This window comes from Melanotaenia boesemani, chromosome 3, assembly GCF_017639745.1.
Source record: "Melanotaenia boesemani isolate fMelBoe1 chromosome 3, fMelBoe1.pri, whole genome shotgun sequence".
NCBI classification, from domain to species: Eukaryota; Metazoa; Chordata; class Actinopteri; order Atheriniformes; family Melanotaeniidae; genus Melanotaenia; species Melanotaenia boesemani.
The window spans coordinates 36,798,169-36,825,826 of record NC_055684.1 but is presented as its reverse complement, the minus strand read 5'-3'; the positions used below and the strand labels follow the sequence as shown (position 1 = coordinate 36,825,826).

Below are 27,658 nucleotides of genomic sequence, written 5' to 3'. Positions count from 1 at the left end.
AGATGATTGACAGGTCACTGAAGGAGGGCAGAAATGTCTTTCCAGAAACGATCACTAGGGTCACCACGCTAGTTTGATATCATAGTTTCCTATTAGTCATCCTTTAAAAATATTGCAATTTGGCTGCACATTTCTGGAAGATTTAGTCCCTGTGCAAGTACAACTACTAATGTTATGTAAGGCTATAAACCTGGTTTTAGCATGAGGCTAAGTAGCAGTGCTAATCTTGGTATATGGTAGCGCTAGATTAGTTACACATCAACTCAATTAATCACGATTTTCATACTGGGGCTGAAAATAAACAATAAAGCATTATCAAAGAGTAATTCGATATCCACAATACTTAGCGATGACTAAGCTAGCGCTACATGACCATGTTAAATGGGGACTAGCAAGGCTGCTAGCTCATTTTAAAGGAGCTACAGCATGAAAATGTGGAGAAAGATAGCCTGTAGCCAACCTGATTTTGTATAGGAATATTTCAGAATTAGGAAAAAAGAGAGCCATTTCCAATTTATTATTATTTTATTTCTTCTTTTTTGTAAAGAAGGCAGATCAGGAGACAGACCCAATCCCCAGTGGACCCAGTCTCCCACCAGCACCAGGCACTAAACCAGAACTGATCCTCCTACAACCACATCAAGCTCCACACAAAACAACCAACTTTCCTTTATATGAATCTTTAGTGAACTTGTTGCAAATATTTCTACTTGATGATCCAGATTAATGTGAAGATGTTTTATTTCTATTATCTCTCTAATATGACCACAGTTACCAAAGCAGTGTTAGAGGAGCACAATCATTTCCTTTCTTAGTATTTGGCCTCTCCTATAAAGTTTTGCCCACCCTCTGACCCCCCATGTATAAATGTTTATGAGCATCTACATATGACTTCAGCATATATATATTACTTGTTCAGAAGAGCAGACTTCTCTCTGCAGAAATTCTGTGACTTGATCACCTCCAACATCCCCTGGAGACACAGAAGTCTTTTTTACCATTGAGGATGGAGGACAACAGTCATGGAGCATTGTGGGAACAAATGTTGTGGGGAGGACGGTATGTAGGGGAGGGTCAGTGGGCAAGAGGGGAACAGGAGGTGAGAGGGATTATAATAATGACAAACAGATTCCCAGCCACAGAGCCCACAGCCTCATCTCTGGGGAACCTTTCCACCTTGTCATGTCCAAAGACCTTGTGTAATACTTGACAAAGGGGGCAGAGCAAAACAAAAGAAAAAAAGAGAAAGAAAGTGTGTTTGCCTCTGCATTCCTAATTTGTTGGCCCAATGATTTGCTGATATGTATGAGGATGCATGCAGCTCAGAGCACGAGCCTGGAACATGGGGGCCTTGCTTCATTAGGCACTCACGCCCTTAAGCTGCTGACATTTCCAAACTTGTTCCCCAGATCTTTTAATTGTCATTAAAAATGGACAAAGCCACCAAGACTGAGGAGATACAAACTAGATTTTGATTTGATGGCCTTTCTCATGTGTTTTGGTGTCATTTCCATCACTGCAATGCTTTCACACGTCCTGGAAACTACAGTAAATGATGAATGCAATTCAGTTTGAACACTCAGATTCATCATCTACAACAAATGGGTCAGACAAACTAGTTTTTCTGTGGATTTTATTAGTTTACAGCAAGACCATGAGTGTAAAAACATTTATGGATGTTTAAATTGTGTAGAACAGTGTAAAAAAAGAGCTGCCATCGCTTCAAATACTGTAGTTTAGTGGTATTTTATCATTGTCACTAAGTTTCATGACAAACACACATCCATAAGCAGCAGCACACAGCTTCAGATCAAATAACAGCATCCAAATCCAGTATTACACAAACAACAAATCTCTTGTTAAATGTCAACGCCAAGTGATTACATAACTGAGGAACATCAATGTATGTGATTAAAGGTGAAAGTTTACAATAAATAAAGCTTAAAAAATACAGTATCAGTTTCTGTGAATTACACAATTACAAGTCTAACACTTCAGTAACAGATTTAGTTATATAGTTTTAAAACAAAAGGATAAAAAAATTATTTGTAACACATATTATACAGATACAGTAATTAATTGGGGGGAATAAACAAAAGCATATCACCGGTCTTACTATTAGAAACAGTATGAGAACAAAATATCCCACCCTGAGGTTAGTTGCAATGCTAGAACATTCCATGTTTTCAGCTTGAGTTTGATTAGAAGATACACACATCAACACACATTCACATCCCAAATAAAAAGAAAGAAAACCCTTGGCCTGTGTACTCATAAAGCACTTAAGTACAACCTTACTGCTTCCATAAGAACAAAGTATGTAAGCATGTGCAAGTGTTAACACAATGTCAAGGAGGGAAGACACAAAATGAAAAACTATCTTTTCCAGTCTTGTCTATAGAGCAAAGTATTCTGGAGTCAAATGCGAAGCTAGCTGAGTCGATAGCTGAAGACTGGACAAATATGGGTCACGCAACAGAACAATGATCCAGCACCAAATCTACAACAGAATGGCTGAAAATGAAAGAAAAATCAAGCTGTAGTAAAAGGTTAAAAGTCCAGGCCTCAACTAAAATGCTGGGGTGGGACCTTAGGTGTGCATATACAACCCCCCACAGAAAAATTATGTATGTCACCCAAGGCCATAACACCATAGAGTTTAGTTTATTTTGTCTCTCTCTTTTCTTTTGTCTTAATAAGCACGAGTAACCCAAATCACAGGTTAAATTACTAAAAAAAAAAAAACATAACTTGCATATATTTTACATAGTACGGCTCAGAACAGTGAATTTGGCTCAGTTCACTTTGGTTTAGACCTTTATGTCTTCAAACATGGATGGATGGATGGATGGATGGATGGATGGAAACACTGACTGATTTCAGGGTAAATCTTATTGATTGTGGTGATCTACCAACATTCTGAACAATACCCCCAGAAGCTCCTCCGTTTTACTTATAGAGCAGATGTATTTTGTTCACATGCAAATGCAGATGCATGCTACACAATGATGGTGAAAAATTATGCAAACATTACATGTTGAGCAGTGTTTCCGTGTGCATGTTGTCATGACTCCACAGCCGTGACATAAAGTTGTCTTTTTTGGTGGTTAACTAACTTGATAATTTACTGAATATTGCAAACAAGAAATGTCTCAAATCTTTGGTAAATTAATCACAACACTCAGAGTGTAGACTTCTGCCAAGTCCATAGCTCTAAATGTTAATAAGATTTTTGAAAAAATATTTCCCAGATTAAATAATTGATCCAGACTCACACTAAAAGTTAAGGCATTCATCTTTTTGCTTCTTCAACAACAGGTTGCGGTTAATGTGGGAGCTTTTTCACCATCGGCTGCATCTAATTCGATCTTTCTACGTTCTCTTGTCCTGCCTGTTGCTGGGTCAGTTGTATCTGTGCCTCTGAAACAGGCACCTGGTCCTGGTTCTCTGTGGTTCTGTTTTTTTCTGCCTTCTCTCTGTCCAGCATGTGATAGTTGTAGATGTTCATGACGAAGAGAAAGAGCCCGCCGGTCACGATCACTGCGCCGCACATGAAGAAAAGGTACTTGTAGTCACCAAAGACATCCACCAGTAACCCTAGAGCAGAAGAATGCAGAGAAATAAATAAATTAAAACAAAACGTCAGATTTACCTGCTTTCTACCTCTGAAGGTGAAGAACAGCTCAGATTCAGATTAGTGCCTTCTATATGTGTGTGGAAGTGACTACCAGTGAGCACCAATTTGAGAAGAGCCACTTTGGAACTGAGAGCCATTACACCCTTCCTGGCTTTCCTGCGTCTCTGCGAAGGCAATTTGGACGGTTGCTACCAAAACGAATCAGAAGAGAGGCCCGTTCTCAGAGCCATAAATATCAAGCCCAAGTCTGCAGAAAAGTGACAAATATGGTTTAGATCAGATTTAAGCCTGCAGGTTTTCAGAGTCTTAAGTGCACGTCACCCCATCTCCCTCCCCCCCAGACACAGATCGATGTGCACATCAGTGTCAGCATGCATGACCGTCCATCTCTCTGCACTACAGCCCATTTGTTATACAGCTTTAGATCAAATTATTAAAAAGCCCTAAAAAGGACTGAACACTCATTCAACTTATTTATCAGCATCTGCTGGGAGATTTTTACATCTGAGGGGTATTTCTGTAAAGTTCTATTTCACCACTTGTCAAAAAGAAAAAAAAAATCTTCCTTTTAAGAATTTTTAGACTTAATGAGAAGCATGTTTCTTAGAGAATGAGTTAAAACACCTGATCAAAATCTTTAAAAGAAATGCCTCTTTGATGGAACTCTAAGCATAAAACTTAAAACCTTTACAACAAATAATCATAATATTTGTGAGTGTGCAGCCACCAGGAGAGGTCACTTTGGATTTGGATTATTATTTCAACCGTCTCTGACTGATAGCACTCATCTGGTGCCTGTACTCAAATGACCATCACCCTCATTAAGACAGCCCTTGATTGGCTGAGCAGTAATTATGTCCATCTGGCATAGTCACCTCTTTTTTTTAATGCATTCGCAGTTTAATTATGGCCCAGGTACAGAACTTTAATAACGACAGTTTGAACTGAGCGTTATTAAACACCCAAAGCAAAAGGCTAATTACACCCACTTACCTTGCTTCCTCCTAATTGGCTTGACCTGAAGGTTTGGAGGAGCAGTAACAAGCAGATATGGGAGACATAATGATTGTGCCCTCTGGAGGAGAACGTGAGACGTGCAGGGAGGCACTTATTTACCCCATTAAATAAGCCCCTCAGAACAGGGTCACTCCAGACAAACGGGGAAGCTTTAACTTTTCAGCTCATTATAAGTCAGATCGGAGTGAAAGGAAAAGTTTTCCAGAGCTGGTTATGTAATGTACAGTGATACAACCGTTCATCATCACCTTTTTTCTTTTTTATTTCGTTCACTAAACATTAAACCTTGCCTAAGCTGCTACAATAAGATTTGGCCATTTTGTTGGTTTATTCTGTAACTGACAGCTTTTAAAGAACAACACTTATAAAAGACCCATTTTTCTGAAACTGTTCCAAACTTTTTTAGTTTATTGTAGAAGGTGAATTGTGTCCAGTTTTATACCTCAGAGGCCCTACTTTGTTGAGATGGTTTGATGCCCTCAAATTCAAAATGAGCCAATATTTTCCATGAAATGGTAAAATGTTGCAGTTTTAACATCTGATATGTTATTTATGTTTTACTGGGAATAATTTGATTTTCTTTTCTTTTATCTTGTGCTTCTGCATTTAAATTTTTACCCAATGCTGTGTTTTAAAGTAGTGTAAAAATATATTATTATTATTATAATTATTATTATTACTATTATTGTTATTATTATTATTATTATTATTATTATTATTATTATTATATGCATGTTGTGTGTGTATGAGTACATGTGAGAGAGAGGGATTATGATCAGGTGTGTTTTTAAATTATCTGTGTTTTTATCTAGAGCACTCTGTTCTACTTTTTGCATGAAAAGTGCTTCATAAATAAAATTAGACTTGATTTTGACTTATTATAATAATAATAATAATAATAAGTCTATGTATGTGTGGTTTTTAAAATCACATATCTACTGAACATTTTATGTCACAGACAGAAAAATGATCTGTCTAAACAAATCTGCTGCATTATTTACATGGCAACACCAACAATGACGACAACTATAGGTTGGACCTTCTTCAACCTTCAGAAGAATTAAACTAAAAAAAATAATGTAAGCCAACAGCTTGAAGGCTTGTGATTGTGTAACTTGTTTGAAACTCCTTAATATCAAAGCAGTAAAAGTTAATAAAAAAAACAAACCTCAGATTTTAAGTTTCCCCTCCGAGTATTTAAGTTTTGTATTGAGGCAAAAAACCTACCAGATACACAGCATGAAAGCCTAGAAACTGGGTGCAGATGCCATGTGTACAGCAGCAAATCACCATGACCAGCTCTTACTCTTAGTGGGCCTTTCATGCAAACCAAAGCACCCATGATAATCCAGCTCTGTCTTCCAGTAATGACAGTAAAACATAGTACTCAGGCTTAAATAAGGAGGAGATGAACACAAATACGTATTAAATCGATCTGGAGCAGCTTGTTTCTAATTGGCTGTTCATTTCCTCTCTGTCACAAATCCAAGTTTTGCTTTGCTGGTGTGAACGCCGTATGCATCATATTTGATAGTTTCTGAGACCTTTTGCATCACTTTATGGTAAACTTTTTTCTCAAAACTCTGTTACCTGTCTTCTGCCCCCTGGTGGATTACTTTTGCAATTGAACATGCTAATAAATGATCAATAAACAAAAAATATTTTTGTTAATTACTTTTGTTACGAGACCAAATAAAGACTTCAAAAAAATATGGCAGTGGACCACTGAGCAAAACGGTGGCAGAGAACATCAAAAGTCTGAAATAACTTCACGTTAAACTTACAAAATAAATTAAATACATGTGAGATTTGTAAAGCGGAACTTGCGTACCAGAGAAGTATGTCTGTAATGCTCGAACATTTAAAGAGGCGGAACGTCGGACTTGTATAACAACCTCATGCAAGATTTTAAAGCTGAAAGTAAAATAAGAGCCATTTTAATAATTATGAGATACATAATCTGATTGGTCAACGTTTTAAAAGTCAGTGACTAATCCACCATCTGAATAGACATTAGTTGCAGCCCTAAATCTCTGCGTATGATAAAATGTTATTTGCCTTATTCATCAGCTTCAATGTAAGCATTTAAGTGGGTCATGTCAGCGAGTGGATGGGTGTGTTACCTGCAGCAGGTGGTCCCAGTAACATGGGGAAGCATTCTATAATGGTGACCAGTCCAACAGCACTGGGGAAGCGATGATTTCCCATCAGGTCCATGAGGCATTCGAATATTAGGGCAAAAACCATGCCGAAAGCCACTCCGAAAAACACAGCATAGGCCACCAGGAAGGTGTAGCTCTTCATCAGAGGGCACACTAAATGGCACACACCATTGAAAACCATAGCAAAGCTGAAAAAGTACTGAATTCTCGGCCTGATCCACCTGCTGTTGGCTATCAAGCCGGTGCCAGGGCGAACAAACATGTCAACGAAGCCCATGATAGAAAGCAGATAGGCTGCAGAGTACTCCTCCACACCTTGGCTAATGGCGTAGGCGGACAGAAATACAATAGGCGCATAGGCACCAAAGATGAACATTATATTTCCGACGAGGTAAATGACAAAGCCCCGATCCTTGAAGGAGGACAAATCCAAAAAATTCTTAGTGTTCTTCATGCAGCTTTCTTTTATCTGAGTATACCGCTCAAGTTGCTCCACTTTCTTCTGTGCCTCACAAGAGAATGGGTTACGAGGTGGAGCGACGGGTCTCATCAAGGCCCCAGCAACGCAACAGTTGAGCATCATACCCCCAAGGACAAGAAGACTTCCTCTCCAGCCAAAGTGGCCCAGCAGAAACTGGTTAACAGGGGCCAGGAGGCAGAGGAACACCGGACTCCCGGCCATGGCAAGCCCGTTGGCTAATGGCCGCCTGGCCAGGAAATATTTACTGATGATGGTGAGAGATGCATTCAGGTTGAAGGAGAGTCCACAACCTGTCAGCAGGAAGATAAAGAGGAAGAAAAACAGTCATAAAACTCTACTGTACCTGAACTCTAAAGAGGACCTAGTAAATTAAATTAATACTGATCCTGCTTGGTTCCACCTTGTTTCACTTTTACCAGCTAAAATCTCATTACAGAATGCTGGAATTATTTCAGATATAATTTCTCCATTCAAGTAGAAATAAATTAAGAAGACTGGGTAATACATTCGCTCTTGCCTTCCTACCATGAACATATTAATTTAATAGCACCTTAATATGAGGAAGATGAAGAGCTACAGCTACTTTAGATGGTTGTGGTGATATACAGACTCATCCCAAAGTCAATCTACTCCGTTTCTCTGGATCCATAAAGGAAAAGTTTAGTTTTATGTCTCTCTGTTTATAGCGTAGCCAAACAAGGCCTGACTGTATAAAATGTTATTTGTTAATTTTTATTTTTCCATCTGATTACCAGGACATTACCCACCAGCACACACTAGTTATCGTCTTTGTTTGAGCTCAGAAAAATAAAGAAAATGAAAGAAAAGAGGAAATACAGTGTGGAGCTGTCTGGGGTGCTTTTCCATTAAATGATTATCTCTTTGCATGTGTAGGTATTAGTGTGCATGTCAGCATGCCTGCTAGGTAAAACTGACCGATGCCTATATGTCAGTGTGCCAGGACACAGGGGAGCATAGCAGGGCCAACACATGCCCTTGGCCACCACACATGGCCCAGTCACTTACTGGGCCTATTAATCCTTCACAGGAGTCTTTGGCAGGGTAATGAGCCTCGTAGGGTGGCAGAAAGCCCCCATGTGATGTCTGTGATTGGAGACCACAGGTAAGCACAGAGGGCCGTGGAAGACCATGCTCTCTGGGATCAGAGATAGTTCTGTCTTAATTACTGTCCGGATGCTGGCCCTCTTGCTGCTTTAACTGCACCCCAGGAGTTGGGGCAGATTCCCATGGCTCAGGACAATCAGCATGAAAGCCGATCTGAACCAAAAGTATCAGAGAAAACGGCAAACCTCCAAATCTCAGAAAGAAAGAAAGAAAGAAAGAAAGAAAGAAAGAAAGAAAGAAAGAAAGAAAGAAAGAAAGAAAGAAAGAAAGAAAGAAAGAAAGAAAGAAAGAAAGAAAGAAAGAAAGAAAGAAAGAAAGAACGAAGAAAGAAAGAAAGAAAGAAAAGAAAGAAAGAAAGAAAGAAAGAAAGAAAGAAAGAAAGAAAGAAAGAAAGAAAGAAAGAAGAAAGAAAGAAAGAAAGAAAGAAAGAAAGAAAGAAAGAAAGAAAGAAAGAAAGAAGAAAGAAAGAAAGAAAGAAAGAAAGAAAGAAAGAAAGAAAGAAAGAAAGAAAGAAAGAAAGAAAGAAAGAAAGAAAGAAAGAAAGAAAGAAAGAAAGAAACTGTACTGTACCTCCGATGACACCAATGCAGAAGTAGAGAGAAGCGATGGAGTTCCCAAAAGAAGCAGTTACCATAGAAACCCCACACATCAGTCCACCCATCACGACTATAGGTCGGCTTCCAAAGCGATTTACCAACACACTGCTGACAGGTCCTGGACACAAAGAAAGATCCGGTCAGTTCATGTTAATATAAACAGTTTTAAGCAATCAATTTTCCTACTATATCCATCCATATATCCATATCCATCTATCACCCATCCATCCATCCATCCATCCATCCATCCATCCATCCATCCATCATCCATTCATCCATCCATCCATCCATTTATCCATTCATCCATCATCCATCCATATACATATCCATCCATCCATCCATCCATCCATCCATCCAACCATCCATCCCGGCTTTTTCCAGTGCAGGGTTGTGGAGGTTATCCCAGCAGTTAATAGGCGACAGGCAGGGGACATCCTGGACAGGTTGCCAGTCTAGTGCAGTGCAAACACAGACACAAACAACCGATCGTGCTCACAGTCACTCCTGGTGAGAATTTGCAGACATTAATTAACCCAGCAGGCATGCTTTTGGTCTGTGGGAGGAAGCCAGAGTACCCAGAGAGAACCCACACATGCCTCAGCCAGGGTCCAAACTCTGGAACCTTCTTGCTGTGTGATGAGGTGCTAACCACCCCACCACCATGCTGCCACCCTGCCTCTGAAGGCCTTTTAATGTTATGCGAAACTCTATGGAAACCAGGTACATAACCTATTGCAGGTTAAAGAGAAGAGCATCTAGCTTATTATTAGCATGCAGTTAAAGCATTTACAACGTAAACCTGGTGCACTCTCACAGATAATATGAGTAACTGCTCATCTGTAAAGTCACCATGGATGCTCACAGACCTATTTACAAGTTTAGGAGCATGTGAGTTATAAATTGGATCATGTTTTTTATAACGCCGTATATTTAAGAAAGATGACTAAAAAAAAACAAAAAAAAAACCAGCATTTTTAGATATATCAGAAGTTAATGCTTGAAAACTATTGGAATTAGATTCCAATAGTTTTCAAGCATTAACTTGATAGATTATAGATTGAGGATTATTCTTATTTAACAGATTTTAATGTATTCACAGTTCAGTACCACACTCTGAAGGAGCATCACTGGATTTTAAAGGATCAATGTGGTTCTGCTTCCACAAACAGGATTGCAGGAAACTATTGGAACTGGGATAAATTAAAATAAATAAAAAACACATGATTCAAGTGACTTTGATGGCTCCAAATGAGCCCATTCATCCTTTTTTAATTTTATTTATTTATTTTTTTAATCCCTGCATTACTGTTTTTAGGGTTGTTGGGAGGAGTGCTGCATCTAAACTGGTCTGCCTGCAGTTCACTGAACAGTTCACTGGGGGGCGTTCAGACAAAAAGAGAAGTATTGTAAAGAAATACATTTATCTTGAGAAGAAATTGCAACATACATCTCGTCTGGGAAAACTCTGCCCCCTTGTGGTGATAACATTTGAAGACCAAAGCTATAAATTGCACCTTTAACCAGAAAATAATTTTGTACTTTCGGAAAATTTATTGGTCTCCTCAGTTCCAATGTAAAACAGGCAAATTCCCCAAAGTGTCAAAAACAAGTTATTATGTGTGCTGGGAATTTCTAGATGCTTTTCTTTTTCTTTCTTTGCAACACTCTCAGCGTTAGTTTGCTCTCTACTCTGACGCCATTTCCGTCAGTAGGAGGCATCTTTTAAAGCTCCTGCTGTGAACAGCAAGTGCTGAGAAAGTCAGAAAAGGTTCGTCTCTACAGTCTCCCCCCAAAAATCTCTGGTGCTCATGTGTGAAAACAGCTTACCCAAGTGATAGAGCTAAACCAAGGGCAAAAGAACATCACAGCAGGTGATGGAAAACCTCCACACCTCTGTATCCACTGAGAAGCAGCCTGGCGTCCTCATTATATTTTCCCCTGATAATGTAAAACACTACACTCAGTGATCAATCAGCAACTGAACAGTCTTTTATATGCTGTCAACCTTTCCTTCATTTATAACCTTCCCTGAAAGAGTGACATTGCACCAGCAGTCATTTCTGCAGCATGCCATGATCAAAACTTCCATTCTCTTACTGCTGAGAGCCAGTTGTTTGAATGCAGATTAATTTTTCTCAAATCATGCCTGATAGAAGGCGAGAATCATTCAAAGTCATGTCTCCAGCCTGCCAGTGGTTCCTGAATCGTACCGCTGGATTTAGGGAAGTGGTGGGAACAGCTTCTGTGTGAATGGTGATAAGTGAAACCAGCCCAGAGGACACTAAGAGGATTATATGTTTTGGCAAACACCTGATCTTCTACAAAATATGCTTACCATGGCCTTAATGGTTCATTTCTCAGTGAAATGGAAAATAAATGTGACAGAAATGAGTGTTTTAAGTCAGTCTGTGTGAATAAAGTGCATCTTCCACTGCAGTCAAATATTCATTTACATTCAATCACAACCAACAAAATGTTTATTTCACATTCTTGTGTTTATATGAGAAAAAAAAAAAGAAATGAAAAACAACATAAAAACAAACTGCAAAAGTTTCCGATGGAAGCCTCGATGACCAGTTAACTAGCTGTGGATGCACTAAAACTGGACTATGAAGCTCTTTTAGGTACCGTATTGGTTTGGTTTTTAAAGTTTCAGAGTGACCATCCTGGACTCCTCCTCTCACCCTCTGCACAGAACTCTGAGCAGGCAGAGGAGTGTGTTCAGCCCCAGACTACTGTCCCTGACCTGCTCCACCAACAGACTCAGAAACTCTTTCGTACCCCGGGCCATCCGGCTGTACAACATCTCGCTGAGGGCCCAGGGGTCACAACCACAACCATAGTCTGAATAGTTTTTATGGACATGTGCCTTTTTCCTCATTTGTAAGCACATTTGTTTTTATCTCATTCTGTAAACACTGTTTCAGCAGTTTTTGCACATCCTGCACTTTTTTACTCATGCACCTTGTTTTGATTACTACTGTCAATATATGTACATACTTGATCACCTGTACAGTATATATGTACATAGACTATAATAATGACTCTTTGTTCGGTCCAACTCGGAGTGTGTTTTTGCGTTATAGCATATCTACAATCATTGTAGACATACAATGAGTGTACAATAGTTTTTACCATTTGTCTCCTTTATCTACCTTTGTCTTTATTTAATTTTAAATTAGTCTAGTCTATGCCTTAAGTACTAACCCCTAATGTCAAGTACTAACCTTTAATGTATGTATATGCTACTGGATGCTTGAATTTCCCTTGGGATCAATAAAGTATCTATCTATCTATCTATCTATCTATCTATCTATCTATCTATCTATCTATCTATCTATCTATCTATCTATCTATCTATCTATCATCAGCCATTTTCACACACTGGAGATGTTCAGCAGACTGTGTAGACACTCTGTTCACACAAGCCCCATGCAGTGGAAGAATTCGTGTTGGACTCTCACAGCTGGAACTAGTGCCTGCTAGCACCACCATGGAGGCTAAATGTGATGCATAGACTGTACATTTCTGTGGTTTTCTTAAAATACGTGGAAAATAGTGGACATGATGTTGTATTGTCAGTGCCAAATATATATCGATGTGCACACAATAGTAAGAAGCAAATGGAAAACAACATTAAGATCTGTAAAAAAAAAAGAACTACAGACTGTGGCCACTCATTTAGCTCGCTAGCAGTACATGCTCTGAGACATTTGCTGCTACATTCTTACATAATTTTATCTGCTGATGCTCTGGATGTTTCACTGGGGGTTTAGAGGGAAAGTCTGGATTCTCACATACCACTAGGGATGTCACGATTAATTAATTATTTTCAAAATTAGTTGCGGTATTAAACACCACAATTAATTATTAATTAATTAAACATTAGAATAAGGAGCATAACGTGGTTTTGAGTGGATTCTGTTTACCACTGCACCCAAAATCCGCTTCTCACACTGACTTAATGCCAAATTTAGACTTTTCATATAGCATGAGGAATAACTTTGTTGTAACAAAATAATAATGTGTTAATTCCACAGATTAATCTCTTTGCATCAGCACATTAATTGTGACAGCCCTAATTAAAACTTGCAGACCTATAAGGAGTCTTTGTGTGATTTTATACATTTATGGGGCAAATTAACACCTAATAATCATGATAACCGTAAAAACTTGATGATTTCTCTGACAATAATTGTACCAAGAGACGATGTGATCATGACATCCCTACATACCACCTCTGCAACATCACAGGACTCCAGGTGTAAAGGCATTACAATCATTGTTTCACTTCAAGTCAACACAAATTTAGTTTAATACAAATTTCTCCTTTTCCCAAAAAGTTTATTTTTTCCTATTGTCAAATCATATCTGTATTGAGATGTCAGAAAATCCTGACAAACCTTTTTCTACCATATGTTAACTTATATGTTAAATTTCTCAGTATTTTCCTGATTAGGTCAGTTCAATTATACTAATACTAAACTACACTTTAATATTAAAAACTACATTTCTTTATGGTTCATGGTTTAAAATGTCTCCTAACAACATAAGTTTGGGGACATCAACGCCGGGTTAGACTGTGGAGTTGGGGAAATCACCAAAGTGCCTGCACACTGACTGTGAATGTAAAGCGTTAAAAAAAGTCAGAACAGTACACACCAGGAGCAAAAGCAGGACTTAACCAGCTACTGACTATTTTGTTTTTTGTTTTGCATCATTGCCAGGATAGCAGTAGAGTGGCACAGGTCAGTTTGGGGTTTGCGGTAGTGGACTGATTAATTTAAGAGACGATAGCTTGTGTATTTGGTTTTGGGCCGGTCTGCCTCAGCAGCAGCCACCTCCAGGCTAGCAGGCTATTAGGCCTACAAGCCTGAGCTCTACTCCATCAACTGCCCTGCAGCCTGAAGACTTCTCCTTCCGTTCTGCTGATGTCCTCTTCATTGACTGCTCTGCAGCCCAAGGCTCTCATCATTCACTCTGCTGAGGCCTACTCCATCTGCTGCTTCACAGCCTGAGGCCCTCTCCATCCATTTTTCACTACAGCTGAAGCCTTCTCCATTTGCTACTCAACACCCTAAGCGGCTTATCTTCCAGCCAACTGGTAGGACTCTGTTATATTGTCTGATTATCCTCTAATAACTTGACAGAATAACCATCTAAGAAGAGTAAAGACTACGTTCCTCTCTCAGTCTTTCAAAAGGCTTCTTCTTATAAAGACCTGATCATGCAACAAGAGATGGCGTTTAAGGGCCTTTGTGAAAATAATTAGTGATTCCAACAAATAACGTGTCACGACCTGACTAGAAACCTACAGGAGGTAAAACAGAGCTTTGAATTACTCAGTGAAGTGGATGGTTTTGAAAGTCACTTAACATCTACACAACATCTCAAATCCAACACTGAGGCCCTGCAGGTGGATGGCAAAGCTGAATGTAGGAGAAACAACACTGTTATAGATGGCATCCCTGAAAACTTGGTCTGATTTCAGAAAAAATTCAGAGAAATTCTAACTGGAAAATGAAAAACAAAGGTACATTGTGAACTGAACCAGCACACCGTACTGGGAAGCAGTTGGATGGTAAAAGACGAAGACCTATGGTAATAAAGCTACGCAGACACAAAAGATAAACAGTCAATTTCTCTCTAAAGCCAAAATCTACAAGGCACAAATATTTTACCTTAATGAGGACTACTCTGACGAAGATGAGAGCGGCAAGAGAAAGTGGGAACATAGCTTAACTAAACGCTGTCATGTCGGCCACTAACAGCCATTCACAACTATTATTGGCGTTTTGAAGTCATTGCTGCACCCCATCTGCACCACTAGATGTCAGTACTTCTTACAAACTGTACCTTTCTGTTATGGTTCCTGCTGTGAAATCGCAGGTTGGAGTTTTTTCTGTATGTTAGCACATTTAATAAATAAAGATGGTGTAATATGTCCTGTTCATCTGACGCTGAACCTAAAAGAAAATCATTAATTAAACATTATGTTATAAGACTATATATAGACCCAAAATAGTGAATTTTTTCATTTTTTTATTTTATTTTTAGTGTTTATGTCAAAATCAGGCCAATTAAAATAAACCAAAAGCTATTTGCAGCTATGTGAGCTAGCTTGCTCTAACAGTTAGAAATATACACTCCATGAAGGGCACTGAGGTCGCGGATCAGCTCCTCCCCTGTTACAACCAGAGGTGATCCAACTTTTTCAATACTGGGACCCAAACTCTGGAATGGGCTCTCCTCCCAGATCAAACTGGCCCCCCCACCTCTGGAAAACTTACTTTCTTCTAGTGGTATCTTAATCTTTTCATTTCTTTTTGTGTATTTTAGTCTTTTAATTGGTTTTAGTTTTTGAAATTTATTTTTGTGTATTTTTGGACGTTTTTAGTTTTGTTTTGGTATATTCAGATATATTCTCGTTTTCTTTTTCAAATCACCACTTTAATTCAGCTCAATATTTTGACGCAGGTCCCTGCAGGGTTTGGTAGAAAAATGGAGCTAATACTAACTGAACTGAATGTAAATGCACTGATCTGTGGCGATATCTGATCATTCCAGTCTAAATAAATCTCCTATTACGGGACTAAAAATTGCCACGTTTTATATGCATTTACAGACTGAATCAAAATCTCTCTTGTTCAACCTTCAGCTAAGCTGTAAAGAAATATTTGAACAACTAAATTTCTGAACCTAAAATCCACCCTGCTGTTTATACAGTTAACCAGATGCAGGCAGGGGTCAAAGATAGATCATCTTTCTCACTGCAGCCACATCCAGTAGGGCACTCTCTCATTCTACACCATTTCCATTTCCATTATAAGTTTATCATTCGGACTCCGTGAGTCAGAGGTTTTCGGAAAAGGCTGTCATGTCCGTCCCCATGGGGACGTGGAGTCAGACCCCCAGTGTGCTGAACCTTCTTTCTGATGTATTCCTGCTGTCCTCTCCTCCACTGGGTGACATTGCTGACGCCTAGCCAAGGACCAATATGATAAAGTCCTGTCTGCCTAAGCCACATCGGAGAGGTATATTTCACAGTTAGGAATCGCTGAGCTGAATGCAGGTGAGTCGCAACTCTGACCAACTCTGTCCTGTAACCTTGAAAGAAGCTACTGCGTGAACTCGTATTATGAAGACTTAGAAAAACTTTTCTTCTACTTATTTTAGTCATTTATAGTGTGAAATTAGACACAGCTGTGAAAAGTCATTTCAGCTTTTTTTAGGCTATTTTTTTGCCCTGTTGCGACGGGCATTAGTGGGAAATCGTCTGTCAACATTACGCAGATCACTATCTAAAATAAGTAACAGATTAAACCATTAACCACTTGTGTATTTTAAAAGTAGGTTTGAGGTCAGATCAGGGATACTGTTTACGTTCTCTTTTTTTAACCCATTCATGCCAGAACATGAAACAGCAAGCTGATTTGAATGTAATGGTCCACATTACTTCGAAAAGGGTTTGTGGTTTCAAAAAGAAGTTAGACCTACTTATTTGGTCTACACAACCCATTAGAGAACATTATATACTTTTAAACTTTAAGAACGTGCTGTAAGCGACCTATTTTATTATACGGTATTTTATTATTTTAGGAATGGGTCCTGAAATGTAACATGGGCTCCATACTGACACAGTCTCTCAACAGCAGAGAGCAAAGTCTTTCTTAAGGATCCTCGGATGCCAGTTTTCCTCCTCAGAATATCAAAAGACCCTGTTGTGGACAATAATCTTCATACCATCTGGATGTGAAGACAGAATGGTCTAAAGATCTCTGTCAGTTTCCTGACTGATGCATCAAAAACGTGTTAGATTTTCCGTCTTTGCCACCATCACATGCTGTATAGAGGCTCCAATCAGAATTGTGTCTATTTGTTTTTGTGTGGAGGCGCCCGATAGCTTCTATAGTCCTCTGTTTGTGGAATTTTGGCTCTCCTCCTGGTCTAGTTAGTCCTGGGCTGAGTTTTAGGGCTATTTCTTGAGTTTTTTATTGAATCCTTGCATTACATTTATCATCGTTTCATTTAAATATAAGTCAACACATCATATTTATTATGCAGTGAGACTTCAGGGTGGTGGGAGTGAGTGCTGGAGCTTAAATTTCCTGCTGGATTACCTCTGTGACGAACAGCATCAGACCAGGTTCTGGCCGGGGTGATGACTTTGGTTCTTGGCACCAACACTGTTCCAGTAGGAGAGAGATGGGGATTTTTCCCCAGCTATTCCAGTGTCATTTGAACACACATCCAAGGAAGTGTATCAGCCAGGTCTGTAGAGGGAGGCTCCACATCCGACATGCCTTCGCGTATGAAGATTTGACTCCATCCATTTGACAACACAGCAGCTTGTACAGAAGCTGCAGTAGAGTCAAATTCTTCAATCACATGAATGTCTTGCAGTGTTTCAGTTCTCTTTCCAGCTGTGTTTATCCTCAAGAAAGGTTGTTCACGTTCAGTGCAGCTCACTGATACTGCAGGGTTAGGAGGCATCATTCCACTAGTTCTCAGATGGCAATCAACTAGATTTGTCAAAAAGTATATTTGTTCCACTTGATTTAAAAGTGACCAGGAGGTCCTTGTTCCTAAATTTCTTGCCGGTAAAAATAGGAAAAAAGAAGAAAAATGCAAGCAGAAGGGAGAGCAAAGCAGGAAGCGCCTGCACGGCAGCAAAGCAGGAATTTCAATCAATAAAGGTTTAATTAAACAGACTGTTATTATTATTATTTTACTATCACGTTTCCAAAGCAAATCCCAAACCAATGCAAAAGATCACAATAATTTTGTAAACATTGTTTCCTCCATTTCCACAGCTGGCCGATAAATCCTGCAGTCCTACAGCACTTTCTGTTGTAAACAAGGGTGGTTGGTACGAAGTTTACATATGCATTAGGGGGTGGCACCGATGCGAAAGGTCTGCGACCGTGGCTCTGACCGCTTTACAGCAGCAGGACCGGCACATGCCGCCGTCGTCACGGTGGCCGGCCGCTGGCCAGGATCTCGACGCTGCAGACATACTTAGGTTTTTGCTCAATTCTTAATTCTGCCGTTTAAAACTGATGAATTCATATCTACAGAGCATTTTACTAAATAATTTCTAACACAAGCTGCCAACATTCCTCCTATTAGACAGCCAATTCAACAGTTTTCTATCTGTCCAAATGAGATGAAAGCGCATCAAAACACAAGTTGTTTTTTTTGTGGAGAGTTCAGATGGCATATAGGAAAATGATTTTGACTTTGGCTGCCAATGATTTGATGACTTTGGCTCAACGTTGACAGATTTTTTTCATCTCTTTACAGAAACTTGTACTAATTTAGTATATAGCTGTAAAGTTTTGAGGATTTTAAACCTAAAACATTATTTTCATTATATGACATATTTTGCCCACATGCACTCGGAATAAGAATAAAGAACTTTGCATTTTTATCTTTAAAACTGTAGTAAGTACAGCAAATGATCTAAGAGTACATCATATACACATGTTCATGGGTGAGTTTATCCAGCCAATTTGTTCACAGTGAAAATTATAATAACATCAATACATTTTCTGTTTGCATCAACTCACCACCAGCATACATGACAGCCAACATGATGGAAGAAATCCACGCTATTTCACTGTAGCTGGCCCCCAAGTCCTCCTGAATCTCCTTGAAGAAAATGGAAAGGGCTTTGGGGGTTGAGTAAGCAAATCCAATGGAAATATGCGCCCCAAACACCACCATCCAGCCCCAACCTCCGTCCAGGGGTTTGGAGACCAACACATCTACTGGAGTAGGGGGCATGTTCCTGTGTGAAACATTAATTATATTAACACCCATCTGTTTATAGAGCAACCTAAATAAACAACTAAAACGTTGACCAAAGTGCTGCACAACAGAATAAAAACATAACACAGGACAAATGTAAAAGACATAAAAAGCAGAAATAGTAAAAATGAAAATAATAAATAATAATAAATGAGTACATGAAAGTTAAGTAATGTGACTGCCAACCTCTCACACTGGGCCAGGGAGTAAAATTGGCTTGTAAACGAGATTTGATGAGTTATTAATGTTTTTAAAAACATTTATGTCAGCTCACAAAAAAAAAAAAAAAAACTATTATTTAGATTTATACATAAAATATCAACATTTTAACTAGGTTTTTTACTGATCTCCTGATGCTCTGGCAGGTCTGTCTGCACAAATTTAGACCGTAATACAGAATAAGAACAATATTTAGTCATATTCCCCTGATGAGGGGGAGGATTTCTTTATATTGGCTGCTGCAGCAGCTGGTTGCTCTGCAAAAGAAAACAAGCTGGGGGTTGTGTACAAATTAAATAGCCGTGGAACTAGTTTAGGTTTAATAATGGTGTAGCAGTGTGCGAGACAGCATGTGACATTTCGCCTGACTTAGGGGTCGAAATGTTACCAAAAAAAAAAAACGTATTTTAGCTTACATGTGACAACTGAGTCAACCCAGGCAAAAAGCATCTTCATTTGATTAACCCACAACTATCAGTAAGCGCCTGAGCTTCATGACACCCGCGCAGTTTTTAACAAAGTTTAGGGCTAAATGACGAGTTTCAAGCAGAAAGAATAAACTTAGCAAACTGGAGGCCACGCGAGGACGGACGCTGATCGCACGTGGAGCTATCGGAGCAAGAAGCAGCGTTAAAAGTCCGCAAAGCTTCGTGTCTGACGATGTGTGTGAAAACTCACCTCAGCGCGAGCCTTTGCAGCCTGTCTCCACTCAAAGTTACCAAAGTTTTTGCTGCCTGCTTCTCAATCGGACGCCTGGTCACGTGTCCCACTGTCCCGCCTGAGTCTTCATTAACTTCTGATCAGCAGAGCTCATCTCTCCTCTTTTATATTCTGAGCCTGAACGTCACACTGATTAGTTGTGAAAACAATTAAAAAAAACAAAAAAGGACTGAAAAACAAACACAAATTCCACTCTTAATAGTTTTATTTTCAAATTATGTGCAATGTGAATTTCACAGTTGAGCTCAACAACCACTAGAACCTGAAACCCAAAAACAAACCATAAAAAGGTGAAGAAAGAAATGGATGGAGACCATGAAGTAGCACCCATAAGCAAATGCCAAGTAGATGGCCAGAATGAGCTAAATCTGCCAGCAATGAGCACCAACAACACAGAGATTGTTTAGCTTGTTGTGTGATGTGACTGTGTTTAAAACTTTATCTGTAAATGCTTAATTGCGGTGAAATGTTAGAAGACAATCTAAGATACTACGGGGGAAAGAAATAAAAAAAACTGAAATATCACACGTGCAGGATAATCATTTTTTCTCATCAGAGCAGGATTAATCTACCATAACTAAATATATAAGTACACAAAGGAAGAAAAAAAAAAACAAAAAAACAGCCACTGGGGACGAAAGGAAATCACATCTACTTTTTCAAGTATAGAAAGAAAACTGAATATAGTTTAGAAAACTGTGCAAGTACAGCAAACCTATAGTACAGTATAATACACAACAAAAAATTAAATACAGTACTGTGTATCAGTAGAAATCCTGAGAGTTCTCCGTTCCTGGTTCTCTGTAGCCATGGTGGTGAAGCTCAGACCCTCTCTCACCCTCAAGTTTTGTTTTTTTGTTTGTTATATATGGAGGGGATTATAGTTCAAGTCAAGTTGAATAAAAATCAGCTTTGAGTCTTAGTGGATCTTCTCTTTGAGAAGTAAAATATCCTCAAGTGCTCACTGAATGTGACTCGTAAGGTGTGTTAACTCCATTTAAACCTTCTTGATGATTGCTATATGGTTGAAGAAAACCTTTGTATGAAAATCGAAGGGGGCACTCCGTCCAGATACGTTAGAAACGCGTAGTGCAAAGATGACACAGGAACCTGAATGTGGAAACTGGCAGCACTGGAAATGTCACACTTGGACAGGGAGGGTGGTGGTATTCTACACAAGATTGTCAAAGAAAAGAAAATTTTTTAAAAATGATCAAATCAAAACAGAAAGCAGCACCAACAGTTCGTGTCCTCCGTGTGATGGCATGAAGAGACGGCTGATGGTCCGTGGATGAAACAAAAGTGGGACCACCCTCACACAGTGACGTCGTCCTGCTCGTGTGAGGGTGCTTTCGTAAAGTCTGCAGTTAAGGACCCGCTGAAGTGGGCAGCGATTCAGTTGCAACGCTGGGTAAGACTTTCCAGATATTCTTCATCAGGAGGTGCAGTTTTTGATTCTGATGCCCCCCTTTTTCTGGCCGCAGGCACATTGGCATCGCCATGATCTGCACTACATTAATCATCACTTCCAGCCTGCACCCATGTAAACCGTCAATCATTGTCTGGTACTACCGTAGTTTTCGCTGACAGAGACAAGCACGCAAAAATTATTAATGCACTTTTACTAAGGTAATACTACATAATATAGCCTAGATCACAGTTCCATGATTTATTGCTACCACAAAATTAGTTTTCAATGTCCACAACACTATAACAAGACCTCAAATGTTTTTTTTTTTCCTTTTTTTTTGGCATTAACCATTTTCCATCCAAAACGTTACAGTCTTGATTTTAAAAAGTCAACCTCAGAGCTCAATGCTGAACTGAGCTTTGACACACATGGCCTTGAAACGTCCCTTTTCTTCTAGTCAAATATATTTGTAAAGTTTCTGAGGTAAAACCTGTTAGTTGGTCTGAACTTGCCACTTAGTGTTAGCACAGATTTGACTCCGTCCTTGTTTCTCCAATGTGGAGAGTGAATAGTCTAAGATTTCACTTAATTTTCTTCGCATATGACATAAAATGGATGCTCAACTCAAAAGCTTGAGAGGTGTGAGCTCCATTCAACTGGAATCTCTAAAACAAAATGTTATATAGCTCCGAAGCACACTCAGTGTATGGTTTGATAGTACCGACACTAGTGAGGGGAAGAGGGGGCCGTAAAAATGATCATACAGGCTTCAATCTTTCAAAACACTAAGATAATGTAAGTCACAACCACACTTCATATTAAAACTTGTCTATAAAATAAGCTTGAAGAGAGGCATGGACACAAAAGGAAGAAAAAAAAAAAAAAGAAAAACTACACAGAAACCTCAAAAACTAGCAACCTACTCGTGAGCTATGGTACTCATCTTACCCTTATGAATATATAGTTTATATAGTTATTTATATAGAGAGATTTTCACTTTATGCTGACACATAGCATCCATAATCTCCAGAGGGCACATTTGCCTTGCGCAACCCTCCGTTGCATGCTTAACATTTGTAAAAAAATCAATACTAATCATGTATCTCAAAACAAAAAATAGAACAACATGGCTCAATGAACAAGCGAAAAATAGGATAATTGCACTTATGATTTGTTGTACGGTTTTGTTAAACAAGCCTCAGTGTGGGTAGTTGGGTGCTGTTTGGGGAAGAAAGAAAAAATACTGCGATCTTTACAAAGCACCCCTGTTTGATCATGTTAAACCAAAGTTTAAAACACTTAAGACTTAACGTAAAATGGTCAGTGTGGTGCACACCCAGGGTAACACCAGGCACAAGGCTAGGCAGGCAGGACCACACCACTCGCTTCAACCCATTAAACTGGGTTAAAAAAAACAAACAAAAAAAAAAAAAAACCACAACCTATCTCAAAGCACTTTCTGTAGACACTGAGGGTAAAGTTTGGCCCACCACACATTCAAAATGGCGACCTAAATCCCACAGGCGGGTCAGGCGTCTCATAGACTTTGGTCCATACGTCTGCCTCGTCGTCATACTGGTAAAGGGGAGTTCTTTCGACTGGGTGCGAAACACATGCTTCCTCCACCATGAACCTGTGTGGCACGTACAAACAGGTGCAGCTTGCCTTTGCAGCAGCATAGCTTTGATGTACGGGCTCGTGGCTTGGTCAAAGGGGCAGATCTCTCTTACGGCTCCATGTGTTCCTCTCTATGTCGTACACCTCCACAGTGAAGGTACGCTGGTGGTTCCTGCAGATGCCAGCAATGTAGTAGATGCAGTTCTTATACAAGGCAGCCAGACCCTGACTCCGAGGGACGCTCATTGGGGCTAGATGACTCCCAATAGTCCCTTACGGGATCATAGCAGAAGAAATATTCACCTGCCAAAAAAAAAAGAAAGGGGGGAGTTAATTTTGCCATAATAAGCAGTATGAATTCATATTTTTTCTTTGACAGCATGAGCTCACCTTGGAGGACATAGATGCGGTCTTATACTCCACAGCACTGTGAAACGCCATGGCCACTGGCATTAGGACTCACTGCTGTCCAACAGTTGTCCCTGGCATCATAGCACTCTACTGATTTTAATGCATTTCGCCATCACCTTCATAAACTCGGCCTCCCAGTGCATACAGCTTCCTCACAACAGTGTACAAGTCTGCATCCGATTCTCGCTCTCCAGGAGAGGAGCGCACGTGGAAAGCCATCGATTGCCTGCATGCTCATACTGCCAAAAGCACTCTCTGCTCGATGATCAATGGACACCTCACTGTCGCTTGGTCGGTACCCACCAGCAATGTAGATGTCGTTCTCTGAACGACACCAAGATACCGACTTCTCTGAGATCATTGGGTGGTTTGCAGAGCTTGAACACTCTTCCTGTGGCGGTGTCCAGGCAAGGCACAGTCTGCTTCTTACCTGAGTGTTTATGAGCAGCATCAAAGCAGATGACCATCTCGGAAGCAGTCATACCCAGGCGCTGTGGACAACCGTTGGTGGCCAGTGAGGCGAGCTTTGGCCTCAGCAGGGTCTTTAGACAGGGACGGGCACAAGCAAAGGGGGCAGGTATCAGATTGGAGTGAAGGCCTCATCCAGCAATGCAGGGCGGATACACTGGGAAAAAAACCCTCAGCGAGGTCAGCTTCACTGGCAGGTCGATCATGCTCCAGCCAGCGGACATGCTCTCGTAGACATGCTCTTCCTTCTCCACATTGAGTCATCACTGTTCAAAATGCTTACCAACTGATTCCTTAGTCATCTGGAGGAACTCTTGCTCCCATGAGACACACAAGAACTATACACAGGAACATAAAAGTTTTAGTTTATTTCAGCAGACAAACATATTGATCACAAAAGCAACATTAATGCAGGATCAAATTAAAAGTTGTCTAAAATGGTATCACCAGCATAATAATGAAATTACGGTGCAAATAACTAGTAACACCCAAAGACCGGTGCTCGTGCTTAACTGACCTTTTTTGCGAATGTAGTCCTGTGAGCGCTCTCATCAGTTCCTGATGACCATATGCATCAGCAAAACATAAAGACCCCGATGCAGTTCTGAGGGTCAAGCCGGCTGATCATGAACTGGGCACAACTGGTCCTGCAGAGCAGGAATCTGGAAAATGCTGGCTGCAGTGAACAGGGCCTGGACATTGGACTCGGGAGAGAGTGACTCTGGATGTGTAGGCATAGTCCAAAGGACGAGGTGCAGTGGATTACAGACTCCACTTCCAACAATTCTGAACCTCACGCTGACTGCTCTCTGTAAGGCCACTGGTGACATCGACCTAGTGGTAAAGGTGAGAAAAAAGACAAACATTGCAGTGGAATAAATACATTCTTGCAAGAAATTGTCAAAGGGGAATCCAGTTTTTCTATTATTCACATGCGTAGACATACCACAGACCTAAAAATATGGGCTTGATTGCTGCAAAGAACATTTCTCGGGTGGCATGAGAACGGTCTTGCCATGGTTCCACTTCTACAACGATGTCTCGTGAGCTGTGCTTCACGTACAAGGTCCTTTGAGTTGCATGAAGAATGTTGCACAGCATGCAAGCCATCTACCCCATTGTAGCTGGTGGTTGGAGGCTTGTCCCATTTTTGAAAACTTGTAACAGCTTCCCTACCTCTGTAATAACACAAACGAGAAAAGGATATTTACTTTTTAAACGTACTCTAGACACAATAAAAACTATATTGTTCATAGAATTAGTATAACCAACCTTCATATAGCTAATTGGGTTATATGAAATGTAATTACTACAATATGTTTTAACATGTAGTTTTGTCTGTATATCTAAAAACACGATGCTCTTGAAAATTAGATTGCGTGTCAAAATGAGATTTATCTGTATAAAATAAGGTAAAATGAAATAAAATTTACAAAAAAAAAACTGAATCACATCAAAATGATCACAAGTGATGAGTGTAAGCAGTGTTTCTGACACCACTGGGTGGATATATCTGGTATTAAAATTAGTTAAAAGCAAGCAGTATGATGCAATTTTGGCTATATTCAAATCAAATTATCATTCAAAGAGATAGAAGCAGCAGAATATTTTTTTTTTTTTGCTTGCTTTTGATATTTTTCACATCTCTTCCATGCACGGAGCAATCTGTGTGATAAATGTAGCTGCCCCTAATTTAGGTCTGATCCATATTCTGACCTTTATGGTAACTGCTTCCCAGTGACTGCAGCAAAAAAAGTGAGACCCAATATTTACAGGAGCCTGCCCAAAAAAAAAATCTTGAATACAAAATTGCTGTGTCTTACATAAAAAGTCACTAGTTTTGTTGCTAGGTGCTATTTGTGAAGTCATTGAAGGGATCTGAGAAGTTGCCAAGTTGGCATCAATGTGTTTTTACTCAGAAAAGCCAAGAACAATCTATCCCGTTACTCATGACATGTTTTGATTCAGTGTTTGTGTGTGGACTGCTGGGGCTCTCAGATGGGCCACTGTGTATGTGCCAAGGAAAAACATGGAACAAATATACTGCACACAGCTTTAAACTGAAATAATATATGATAAATTTTGAATAAGGAGAGTGAGACACAAAGAGTAACTCAATGTCACAGCATGCCCAAATATATTTGAATGGTGATTAATTTACATATGAGGCCCACTTGAGTAAAAGTTGTGTGGGAAAGACTGAATGCAAGTCATATAACACTAATTGGGGGACAGTAATTCTTATTAACTTTCTGAGACCCCTCATTTAACAGTTACAGCAAGAATTGTGGCTAGTATTTAATATTTGGATTTTAGAGAACAGAGCTTACATTTTTCCCAAGTAGCTTTCTTTTTATGAAAAGCCACAAAGAAATATTATAATGTCATTTCATTATACCCCTGGTATCAAAATATATATAACTGTAAAGCCCATTTTGACGTGAAAATCTTAAAGTATGTGTGAGCTAAGAGATCATTGGTCTAATTATACAGATAAATGCAACTTTTTTTTTCTCTTGTTTCTAACAGAATCGAAATTTATTTGAACGAATCGGGACATGTGGGCACCCTACCTAAGGATTAAGTATTTTTTCTGTCTCACCAACTGCAAGTAAACATGCCATTATCATACGTGTAATGACGAGTTGTACGAGTGGCATGACAACTTTCTCACTTCTGTATTGCCTCGCTATGGCTTTATTATTTCATCTGCCACTAAATAATTACTTTTCAAATAATACCTCGTGTTGGCAACGCCAACTCCTTGACAGGACAAAGAAGTCGCAATGGATGAATAGAAACTACTGTCTCGCCAGGTGGTCGCTAGCTTGTTAACATCTCAAATCATTGGCCGGTGCCTGCTGTAACTGTTTGAACAGCGACCATGGACATCACCAAACACGAACAACACAAACTACTTTATATTGAGGTTTTGTGATACATCGTCTGAACGTTCGTTTATCACAAAAGTAGAAACACTTCGAGTTGGGTGTGCTAGTAGACGGAGAAGCTTAAACTTTTAGCAGACAAGCTAGCACCATGCTAATGTTAGCAAGCTTTCTTGACACAAGTGATATAAAATAACGAAAAATACGTCTTTGGTGGGTATATAAAAATCTGTTACGGAATGTTAACAGCATTTAATTCTGTATTAATTGTAATAATGCGGCAAGCGTAACCATTAGTTGTACTTCTCTAACGCCTGCCTCTCGTCACAAACAAGTGTTTACACAATCAGCTGTGGATAGCTTGCTAACCTGCCGAAAGTTAGCCTGACAGCTACCGTTAGCAGCGTAGCCAGGCAAGCTACAACCAACTGTTTAGAGTAGTCGTTCAGAATGTGACTTATTTTAACGAGAAAGCAGCATGTCACGACACTCAATTAATCTGCAAGGCTGCACTTGCTGAACCGTTAAGCACACAAAATACAACTTTAAAAGGTATTACTAATGTGTGTTTAGAACACAAAACAATGAAGACTTTGCTAACCTCCACTGGCAGCCATTCTCTCCAGTCTGTCTCGGGGCAGACCGAGAGACGTCAGAGTGCACTTCGGAGCCCCGGAAACAAGAATCAGCCAATCACAAGAGAATCACGAATCTCACAGCCAATCAGATTCTATTGTCTACACTAATGGGGGAGGGGGGGTTAACGCTGTATGAGTAAATTCTTCACAGTAACAAGAATCAGTTTGAGGCTCTGCAAAAATAAAAAATAAAAAGTCAGAGGATCAGGTTTAACAGGTAGATAAAAAGTGGTCAAGAACTGAGTAAACTATTGTAGTAAAGGTTTATGTATTGCCAGACTTGCAGCGTTGGAAAACAGGTTGCTTCAACCAAAATCACAATCTGAGTTTATTTGACCCTATAGGCATAGGCAGGAAAGGGGATTAAGCATATTTTTTTACAAGAAATTAGGATATGCTTAATATTCTTGGTAGACATAGGAAACACTTTAGAAACCACACTTAATAAGTTGTAAATT

General features: G+C 39.6%; 2 protein-coding genes across 2 annotated transcripts; both read right to left on the bottom strand.

Annotated features, from left to right (window-relative positions):
- Window positions 1-875: 875 nt before the first annotated feature.
- On the bottom strand, window positions 876-19,819 carry LOC121637150 (monocarboxylate transporter 2-like). Its single transcript, XM_041981116.1, has 5 exons — window positions 19,726-19,819; window positions 18,588-18,808; window positions 8,993-9,136; window positions 6,778-7,587; window positions 876-3,597 (listed from the first exon to the last, which is right to left on the bottom strand). Exons 2-5 carry the CDS (start codon window positions 18,802-18,804, stop codon window positions 3,359-3,361), a joined length of 1,410 nt encoding a protein of 469 aa, XP_041837050.1. The 5' UTR covers window positions 18,805-18,808; window positions 19,726-19,819; the 3' UTR covers window positions 876-3,358.
- A 135-nt stretch (window positions 19,820-19,954) lies between these two features.
- On the bottom strand, window positions 19,955-27,179 carry kbtbd8 (kelch repeat and BTB (POZ) domain containing 8). The gene is given in 26 exon segments (XM_041981041.1): window positions 19,955-22,664; window positions 22,666-22,704; window positions 22,706-22,762; window positions 22,764-22,844; window positions 22,846-22,893; window positions 22,895-23,056; window positions 23,058-23,098; window positions 23,186-23,209; window positions 23,212-23,248; window positions 23,250-23,314; window positions 23,317-23,359; window positions 23,361-23,396; window positions 23,398-23,456; window positions 23,459-23,534; window positions 23,536-23,793; window positions 23,796-23,843; window positions 23,846-23,898; window positions 23,901-24,014; window positions 24,195-24,222; window positions 24,224-24,256; window positions 24,258-24,314; window positions 24,316-24,381; window positions 24,383-24,508; window positions 24,624-24,812; window positions 24,815-24,852; window positions 27,164-27,179. Coding segments are annotated over 26 exon segments (1,833 nt in total). The 3' UTR covers window positions 19,955-22,625.
- Between the last annotated feature and the right edge of the window lie 479 nt (window positions 27,180-27,658).